Source organism: Channa argus, chromosome 1 (genome assembly GCF_033026475.1).
Source record: "Channa argus isolate prfri chromosome 1, Channa argus male v1.0, whole genome shotgun sequence".
NCBI classification, from domain to species: Eukaryota; Metazoa; Chordata; class Actinopteri; order Anabantiformes; family Channidae; genus Channa; species Channa argus.
The window spans coordinates 43438008-43447979 of record NC_090197.1 but is presented as its reverse complement, the minus strand read 5'-3'; the positions used below and the strand labels follow the sequence as shown (position 1 = coordinate 43447979).

The 9972-nt window shown below is 40.6% G+C and overlaps 2 protein-coding genes across 3 annotated transcripts; one reads left to right on the top strand and one right to left on the bottom strand.

The window, feature by feature from the left end:
* The first annotated feature begins 3972 nt into the window (after positions 1-3972).
* On the top strand, positions 3973-6672 carry LOC137137723 (oncoprotein-induced transcript 3 protein-like). The gene is made up of 4 exons (XM_067524361.1): positions 3973-4327; positions 4499-4911; positions 5216-5315; positions 5485-6672. The coding sequence occupies exons 1-4, from the start codon at positions 4097-4099 to the stop codon at positions 5635-5637; spliced, it is 897 nt and encodes a 298-aa protein (XP_067380462.1). The 5' UTR covers positions 3973-4096; the 3' UTR covers positions 5638-6672.
* LOC137137707 (group XIIB secretory phospholipase A2-like protein) lies at positions 6599-9855 on the bottom strand. 2 transcript variants are annotated; one of them, XM_067524325.1, is made up of 4 exons: positions 9121-9855; positions 8571-8647; positions 8262-8427; positions 6599-6968 (listed from the first exon to the last, which is right to left on the bottom strand). In XM_067524325.1, exons 1-4 carry the CDS (start codon positions 9719-9721, stop codon positions 6850-6852), a joined length of 963 nt encoding a protein of 320 aa, XP_067380426.1. In that variant the 5' UTR covers positions 9722-9855; the 3' UTR covers positions 6599-6849. The 2 variants fall into 2 exon arrangements, with proteins under 2 accessions (XP_067380426.1, XP_067380433.1); XM_067524332.1 differs by having other exon boundaries at positions 8571-8644.
* Between the last annotated feature and the right edge of the window lie 117 nt (positions 9856-9972).

Below are 9972 nucleotides of genomic sequence, written 5' to 3'. Positions count from 1 at the left end.
AGAAGCAAAACTCAAATAGAGCCAAAATGTTGGTATTAAATTCTCATTGCACAGGAAATGTATGTACTCTGTATTTATAGTTGCTGCTTCATGCTTTTAATTTACTGTCACACCGTGCGGACAATACAGTGGTTCCTCACGCTTACTGCAGCTGGTGAGGACAAAAGAAAATGGGGGAAAAGGGGAAGAGAAAGCTTATGAATGGGGAAAGAAAATGTGTAGGAAGTGAAAGAAGTTTGTTTAAAACCTTTGCAAACGTATTAAAAATAAAAAACGAAAACGGGGGGTGTCGGGTATCTTTACAGAGAAACTTAGTGTTCAGAACAACAATCTGTACAAGTCTGAATACTTAACCAAAGGGGTTGCTCCAAAACAACAACAACAACAACAACAACAACAACCACCATTACCACGGCTCACAGACTAACCAAAGAGGGCACACATACAGGGACAGATCAGAAACCGTACACATAATAAATCAAACAGAATACAAGAACAGAGGCCGACTGAAAGGGATCAATAAATAACTAAACCAAGTGCTTAAACAAAAACCAGCAGACGGGAATAAACAGACAAACACAGAATAACCAAATAGTTAGGAGACGGACGGATGGGGATAAACAAAGGATTAAACATTAGACCAAAAATGAGAGATCAAAAAGACAGAAGTCAGACAGAACAGAAGTCCGGAGTCCACAGCAGGACAGCACAACGTCCGGGAGTACAGAGAGAACAGGACAGAAGCCCGAGCAGAGTCTGGTAGTAGTGGGTTGCAGAGAGGCAGGCAAAACGATGAGCCAGCTGCAGGCAGGTCAGACAGGTTAGCAAACAGGTTAGCAGATTGACAGTCAGTCAAAATAAAAATCAGGGACAGGATGTGATAGCTGGTGGAAAGACAAACTCAAATCCAGGGCCAGATCTTGACAGAAGTATGAAATGTATTCTATAATAAATGCAAAGCTCATCAAATAAGACTGATGCTTCCATCAGCGCAAACATTACACATCATTCTGTCAAACTTCCCCTTTGCTCAGCTTCCCTGCATGAGTAACATTAATTAGCCAGGTGTTTCTTACATATATAGTAGTTTTCTCTTTTCATGTAGTCATTGCCAATCTGTCAAAAACATGTTTTCTGCACATAAAACAAATATAGCATTTGAGCTGAACTCTTCTGTGTAATGGGGATAAAGACATTGCATGCTTAATATTGTTGATGGGGACTGGGAATAATCTGAGTAAACGTATGACAAGGTCAAACACGATCACGGATATTACCGGGTCCATGTCAATACACTGTATAATTAAAGGTATTTTAATTCACAGTTCTTGCACGGAACTGCAGAGACGCAGCTGCTGCTGACTTACACACCAGCATAGTAAGACACACATCAGATGCCTAAATACACAGCTGACATATACAAAAAAATTGCCTTTCCTCACCAGTTACATTCATAGAAAACTGTGAATCGAGAGAAAGTTCACATGAACACTCGGCACTTCAAGTGCAAAACATCAAAAAAACTCAAATTGTCTTGAGGGTGTTTTGATAAAGGTCACAGACCTTTCTTCCTTAGCACAGAAGTGAAAGTACAGAGACAAACAGAGCATTAATGTACTCATTTAGCATTGAGCTGGGAGATGGAAATAACTGCACTGGAGGCCTCAGTGCTTTCTATACTTATCTAATTTATCTCTGCTGCCCTCATGTGTTTGAAGAATAATGTGCCCTTAATGGTGTGGAAATTAAATGTGTTGCAGTGAGGGTTCAAAGGTTTGCTCAAGCGTGAAACAGTAAAGCTAAACAATACATGGGATTGAGTAAAGAATTTATTGTTTTTGATTTTTGTGGCATTTCTGTTTTCATTGGAACTATACATTGTCCAGCTGCTTCCCTCATCTCATCGTCTGATGCTCGTTATTTTAAAACATATATTTACATATTTTTTCTAAGCATTTATAACTAAGTCTTGTTCATCTTTGCCATCCTTTCACAAACCTCAGCCTTGGACTGAAGCTCTGCCTACATCAGCCTGATTGAAACCTGGAGGAACCCAGATTACCACATCAACCAGTCGTCTGGCCCACTTTCTACATTTCTGAGAATCACTGTGGCACCCACGCTCCCATCTGGCTCAACCGCAACCACCCTCAGTCCCACGAAAGCATTGTCACCCTGCCTGTATGTGCCAGCTTCAATGACAACTACTGCCAGTGGAATGCAAGTGTAGATGTGAAGGCCTGTACTGGGGGATACTTTGTCTACCGCCTGCCAACACTGTTTCCATGTTTACTGTGGCCGTGAGTGAAGGTGTCTGATATGTTAAAAGTCTATTTCCATTAACTTATATAATTTTCTTGTTTAACGTTGTTTATATGTTTGTGTATATGGCACAGATTTCTATGATATCTGTGATGAGGTGGGTTGTGCAGGGCCCAGATGTCCTGAGTCTGACTGTCGGTGTGCACCTGGAACTGTCCTGGGACCAGACAGACAAACCTGCCTGGGTGAGATAAACACAGAGGCAGGAAGCTGAGAGGGGTCAGATAAGTTGTACAACTGACAAAGACGGGTTAAAAAACATGAAAGATGGATACACTTGAAATGGTTTCTGAAAAACAAACTGGATTTTCAGTATGTTCACCTATTGTTTTGACAATAAGTGAAGTAGAATTATATTTCTTTTTAAGCTGTTTTAACACTAAATATCCATGTCTACTTGACTTAATGGTATATTGAAAATATGAGGAAGTAATTAGCAAAGATCAAAAGACAATAGGAGCAAGTGGTTTGCTACTTTCATCATATACATTTTTTGTAAATGTATAATGTTGACCTGAAACTATTTCAGAAAACTTTTAGTGAAGGTCCAGTTATTGTAACTTTATTGTCATTGCACACGTAAAGCAATGAAAAGCAGTTTAACACCTCACCAGTGCAAATACTACAGTAGCAAATGTGAGTCTAGAAACGTGTATTTACTTGAGGTTAAAGTTACTATAACAAAACAACAATAAACAGGAAGTTACATTCTAGTCGTAGTAAAATCAATGACCTAAAGTGTTGAGTACAGCAATTTTACCTAGTGCTCACTTGCAGTATTACAGTGCATAATCTCCTGTAACAGGATGGATTTAAATATTACAATTCAATATTTACTCTATACAATTTTACTGTGGACAATACGTCTGATAAAAGAAACAAAAAAATCAAAAGATTTTCTGTGTGTGTATGGTACACTGGGGACCTAATGATAGGTGACAGACATGCAGGGGGGACCTAGCCAGCCTGAAAACTGCCATTATCTCATTATTCACCCATCAACCAAATCTGCCTTTGTCAGCCTCGGAAATAACTTCTTTATTTATCCATCCTTACATCTCTTCTTTTCTCAATCTCTTGCACTCTTCTTTTGCCTTCCCCGTTATTTCATCCATCATTACTTCTTAATCAGTCCCCTCAGTATTACAAACTCAGTTTTAAAGTCTTTTTAAGTTGATTCATCATCCTCTTCCCTGAAAGGTAAGTGAAGTGTCTTGAGGTAGTAAACCCCACCTACTCAGCTGATTAATCTTTTCCTTTTCTCTGTGCTGCCTCATGCAGAGATCGCAGGCTGTCATGTTAACATTGGAGGCTGCAGCCACGGATGCTCCTTGCTGTTTGAGTCATATCAGTGCCACTGTCCCAGGGGGCTGGAGCTGGGAGAGGATAAATGCACATGTCAAGGTGTGTATGTGTATAGGTGAGGTAGATATTGTAGTAGGCTAATCAATTATACAGCAAGGGAATAGAGGTGTGCAGAGAGACGTGCTTGATTCATCTGAAAAGCTGTTTTACACCTAAATGCTTTTTTTTACATTTCACTGCAGTTTTTTTTAATCTGGGAGGGTCCTCAATCACACTAGCAGTGGATGACCTGAGTGGGAAATTGTTTTCTAAAGAAAAGAGAGAATCCTGCCAACAATATTCAAATTCTGCAATTATTTTCATTATTAACTATCTTAATTAATATTCGATAATCATTTCGCTTAAAAAATAGTTCATCTCATTTCATAGATTTTAAAACAACATGCATAATTATTGATGAATTATTAGGATGTTTTTCATTGAAGTAGCTGATTGGAACTATGATAACATGTCATATGTTTGCCTTTCTTTTTATCCAGTGCCAGTCCAGTGTGATTCCAGCTCTATTACAGTGTCAGTTCCTAAGGACCTGGTAGGGGGACTGGAGCTTTCCCTGTCCAACTCATCTTGTCGAGGTGTCTCCAACGGCACACACATCAACCTCAGCTTTAGCTTGAAGACCTGTGGCACAGTGGTGGAGGTCAGAGACACTGGAGAGATTTGTGCACAGAGTGTAATCTCTCTGGTTAGGGTTTGAAGGGATATTTCATTATTTTCCTGGTATTTAAAAGAGCTGTGCTTAGACAGTGGATTGCTTGAAGTTGACCTAGACTGAGAAAGCTATTAAAGTGAGGTAAATGTTGACCCCCAGGTGACAGATAACAAGATTGTGGGGACCAACCTTGTGACAGGCCTTCCCAGAAGCAACCCAGACAGCAGCAGAGACTTGATAGTCCGCACCAGCAAGTTATTGCTCCCGGTCACCTGTGAGTTCCCGAGGGAATACCAGGTTTCAGACGGCTATCAAGCAAGTCTGCGCAGCTCAGCCATGGAGCTGGCAGGCCACAGTGAAGGAGTTTTCCCCTTTTCCCTGGAGCTCTTCAAGAACGCAGAGTTTTCAGAGCCCTACAGCACCCCACCCCAACTCCGACTACATGACTCACTGTTCTTCGGAGTGGAGCCCAAGGAGCGGGTGGAGGGCCTCTCTGCTCAGGGGGAGAGCTGCTTCGCTACACCGAGGCCTAAAGCTGACCAGGCCCTCAAGTATTACCTCATCAAAGATGGGTGAATACTTTATCATAGCACGCCTGACTCACCCTAGCTCCTCCTTCAAGGACAGGTTGAAATCAGAGGAGCACTCACATAAAGCAAACCATTTCTTTACTGAATGTGTAGAAAGAGTTTCTCTTGTTATTTACACTAATAGAGCAGGACTGTAATCGCATCTTATTTTTACAATTTCTCAGTAAATTGTAGCAGTGTTTTAGGGGCTTGGGGGGAAGTGTGCACTAAATGAATCACTGAGTACTGCATTTAGATATCAGTTGCATAAGTATTTTTCCTCTTTGGGTATTTTCTCTGAATTTAGGTGCATCTCTGATGAAACAGTGACACAGTACTCATCAAAGGACCAGCTCTCTAAGCACTACCAGGTCCCTGTCTTCAAGTTCATTGGCAAGGACAACCGGGTGAGTAAAAGAAGCATGCTGAGAGCCAGCTGGCAGCTGGTGTGTTGGCTCATGTCTACGCAGCACTAGTGTGTAGGAGATATATCTGTAAGACTGAATTAGCAGTGCCCTTACACTGACAGTGTTCACCTCCATCTCTTAAAGATAAGTGTGTTTCTTTTGTTTTTAGCAAGTGTTCCTCCACTGCCAGGTGTTAGTATGTGGGGCAAACGACTTCCGCTGTGCTCAGAGTTGTCGAGGACGTGTCCGGCGGGAGGTTCACACCCAAGAACATCAGGAGGGGCACATGCTGAGTGGAGGCCCCATCTTCATCCTGCCCTAGTGACAATGCTACAGTACAACCACCAGAAAAGAGTCCAGCAGCACAAGCAGGGACACAAAAAGTGCATTTGCAGTTAAAGATGAATTGATATCTTATTCGGTATTTAAAACACCAAACAAATGTAGGCAAGGCTTGTGTCGGCACACACAAACAGGGCTCAGAGTTCCACATCTACATATGCAAATACAGTATACACCTCTTTTTTTTACTTGTTCCAGTGTCACTCCCATTTTTTGTAATGTAGATCACTGCCTACTGCATCAAAGTCTGTCTGTCTTTGCTACTTTGCCTGACAGCACAATTTCCTGATGTTACACTGAATTCCATTGCTTTTAGAAATCACTCAGAGAGGCCACAGTTTATTTGTAACAACTACAGCATGAAGGATGTTTTTCTAGGTCAAACTATCAGGCATTTCTCAGGCTTGATTATTAGTGGATTTATAAAAGTGGTTCATATTTTACATTAACAGTGCCTTGAACACTCATGAACTCATTTACCCAAGAAAATCGATGGCTGAGCAGCATATCACACATTCCAGTGTGGTGGAAAAGAGATATTAGTGTGCTGTGACTAGAAATTATGGATATGCTTCATCACTCTGACAATTAGCCTAGAATGAACTGGTTCAGTTAAACTGCATTTATTCATACAAAAAGATCAAATATGTGGCAAATAACTTACATCAAATATTAACCACAGCAGTTGTAAAAGGCATTTACAGGACTTAAGGTTTGAGCAGATGAGCTTGATGAATGTTAAATCCCACCAACAATGTGCCATGGTAATTATCTTTTGTCTATCTACCTATCTAGAGGAAATTAATCCAACTACAACTACTTTCCCATCAGGCACATTGTTTGGAGTCATGAAGGTAATTTATGGAAATGGAGTCATCAGGGCCTGAAAAATGGCCTAAAACTGAAATTCAGTATGTGAGTGCAAAATGCATGAGGAAAAATTAGATTCAGAAAATTTTATTCAGTTACCTGATATTTGTTATTACTGCCTATGAATAAAATCTACGAAACTGCTCATTTCCATTCCTCATTTATGCATTTTTTAAATTCACAAGATCTGTATCTTAATAGAAATCTTGTAAAGCATGTCCTTTCTGTCAAAAAGTCTACAAAAATATAGTATAATGTGTAGAAATACTCTTGACTCTGTTGCTCGTTTGTGAAAGTATCTACTTGTCCAAAGTGCTCTGTGTCACAGTTCATCCCTCTCCTCTCCCTTGCAGACACACGCTGCCCTCTGGCTGTTCATGTAAGGCCTACAACCCAAAGACCACACTGTGTTGTAGAGAGCATCTGCCATCGACTCACAGGCTAAGAGGAGAAAGCAAAAAAAGAGAAAGAAGGCAGAGTTTATTTTCATAACTTAAGTGTGTAAAATTCCAGTGGTCGTATTCTTATTATTCTATTTATTTTGCTATAGCCCACAGCCAAAAAAAAGGGAGAAGTAATTTCAACCCCAATTCAAAAAACGTTAGGATGATGCGTAAAGTATAATTAAAAACAGAATGCAATGATTTTTAGATCTCATTTATCCATATTTTATTCACAATAAACAACATATCAGATGTTGAGACTGAGACATTCAACCATTTCATGGAAAATATTAGCTTGTTTTTGCATTTAATGTCAGAAATACATCTAAAAAAAGTTAGACCAAGGCGTATTTACCATTGTGTAGCATCCCCTCTCCTCCAGTTGCTGGAGTTTCAGGAGAGGAATGAGGAATTTTTGAAATATTGTAAGTGACATTGCCTGGATGGGATCATATGTTGCTCTAAAACCTCTATGTACTTTCCAGCATTTATGGAACCTTTCCACATGTGTAAGCCGTGACAGCCATGGGCACTAATGCAGCCCCATACCATCAGAGATGCAGGCTTTTGAACTGTCCTCTGATAACAAGCTGGATGGGCCCTCTTCTCTTTAGTCCACAGAAAACGGTCCCCATGGTTTATAAAAATTTCTAATTTTGATTGATCTGACCACAGAACATGTTATGTCTGTGTTCAATGCAGTGCCACCTGAGGGCCTGAAGATCATATTCATCCAGTTTTGACCTTTGGCTTTGTCCCTTGCGCACAAAGATTCCTCCAGATTTTCTGAATCTTCTGATGATATTTTATACTGTAGATGGTGGGATCTTCAAAGTCTTAGCAATTTTATGTTAAGGAACATTTTCTAAAGTGTTTCCACAATTTTTAGACGCAGTTTGTTGCAGATTGGTGAACCTCTGCCCAACTTTATATTTTAGAGGCTCTGCGTCCATGAAATGCTTCTTTTATACCCAGTCAGTTGACCTGCTGCCAATTTACCTAATTAGTTTGTTTTTGATTTGCTACAATTACTTTTCCAGCCTTTTGTTGCGGCTGTTCCAACTATTTGGAGATGTGTTGCTGCCATCAAATTTAAAATGAGCTCATATTTCCCAAGAAATGGTAAAATGTCTGTTTCAACATCTTATGTGTTGTTTATGTTCTATTTTGAATAAAATATGGGTTAATGAGATTTAAAAATCATTGGATTCTGTTTTTATTTTTATATTTTACATGTTGTGCCAGCTTTTTTTGAATAGGGGTTGTAACTTAAATGTTTTAAATATATTACCTTGAACTTTTGAAACAAAGCCCAGGCTCTTCTTAAGTTCAGAGCAGATGCTATACAGACACAATCGAAACTTGGAGTCACAGTTGTACTTGCTTGTGCCACATGTGTCATAGCAGATGTCAAGCTCATTACAGCACTTTGTCATAGCAGGGATCCCCAGGTCAAGCTGCCAAGACAAACAACTGTCAGTGCTAAAACAGAACTAAACATTTCCACCTGTTACTGCTATGGTTGGCTCAACTATGTGGGCTTAAATATGTAGCTGTGGGCTGTTGGTGCTATGATCAGGCCACCTAGAGCAGCATTCACCTGGAATCCCACTAGAGAAGTGCTGCAGCCGTTGGGTTCTGGGAGCTGGTAGCCAGGTCGAGGTTCAGGAGGTTCTTCTAACAAAACAGAGAAATTCAGTTTAATTCTTGGATCGAAGTGAAGGCACATTAACAAATTGTCATCAAAGCTTTTTATTAATGCCATTTAACAGATAAGATTTAAATTCTGTTTTTAGAACATCTGTATTTATTGTGTAACTATAGGTAAACTATGTTTGGCTCCTAAACTCCTCATGGCTGAGGAGGTAAATCTACCTCCTGATAAACAGCTTGTCTTTAGGTTTCAGTATAAGTTGCCTTTGGCTGTATAAGGAAGAAACCGATAATCTGACAGAAAAAGAACTGAATAAATTTGAGGGTCAAAGTGTACTGAGCACACAATTACACAATGGCAGAAGAAGTGTTCCATGTAAACAGCATATAATCACATGACATTTTCTGAAACAGGCCAGAAATAACAACAATCTCTCTGGACACCAAATAATTCCGACAGTCCCACAGTTGTTATTATGTAAAAAATGTATTCTTACCATTTTTGCAGCGGTACTCACACACACCATTGTGTCCCCCCACCAGCTCCACCAGGGAGTCAAAGTATCCGTGCATAGTTTGCAAACTATTTCTAATTGAGTTAAGGCTCCAACTGCTATCATCTTCATGTGCCAAGGGTCTGTCCAGGGACCGATTGGTCTTGACTGATCTGATTTCATTCCACTCCTCCTCAAAGGAAGCTTCCTCCTGGGTAACAGCTACTTCGGCAAGAGCTTCTGTAGCAGCCCTATTACTCTCTGTCCCTCGCTCTTCAGCTGCACCACCATTTGTTCTGAGATCATCTCCTTCAGGTTTCTCAGCTGCTGAATCCATAAGCATTTGAGCTGGTAGTTTGTCAGCAGACTGTGCATTAGCTGGCGGTTTGTCAGCTGCAGGTGAATCACCTACTTGGGCATCTGCAGCAGCTACATCTTTTTTAGCTGCATCTACTGTGGCAGCTGTTACAACACCCTCGGTAACAGCAGCTGAGGGCATAACAGGGCCCTCCTCCTCGGCTGATTGCCTCTGGTAGTTGCCTAAAGTTGCACACGTGCCCATGGAGACACACAGGAGGAGCAGGACCACAGTCTGAAACAGCATGGTGTTGAACTGTCAACAATCCAAGCATTAAAAGCTCTCCACAAGCTGAGAAAGTTGTTAACAGGCTGCAAAGAGCCTGTAGGGTAACAGACAAACACACTGTGCTTCTACTGCCTCTGACGGCCAGAGAGCAGACTTTGACCTCTGATTAGGTTATAGCAGACAGCAAAGCACTCTGTCATGTCAGGGGCAAAGGTTACCCAATAATCAATCCAAAGAAAGCTTCCACGATTTCTGAAATGTAACGAATG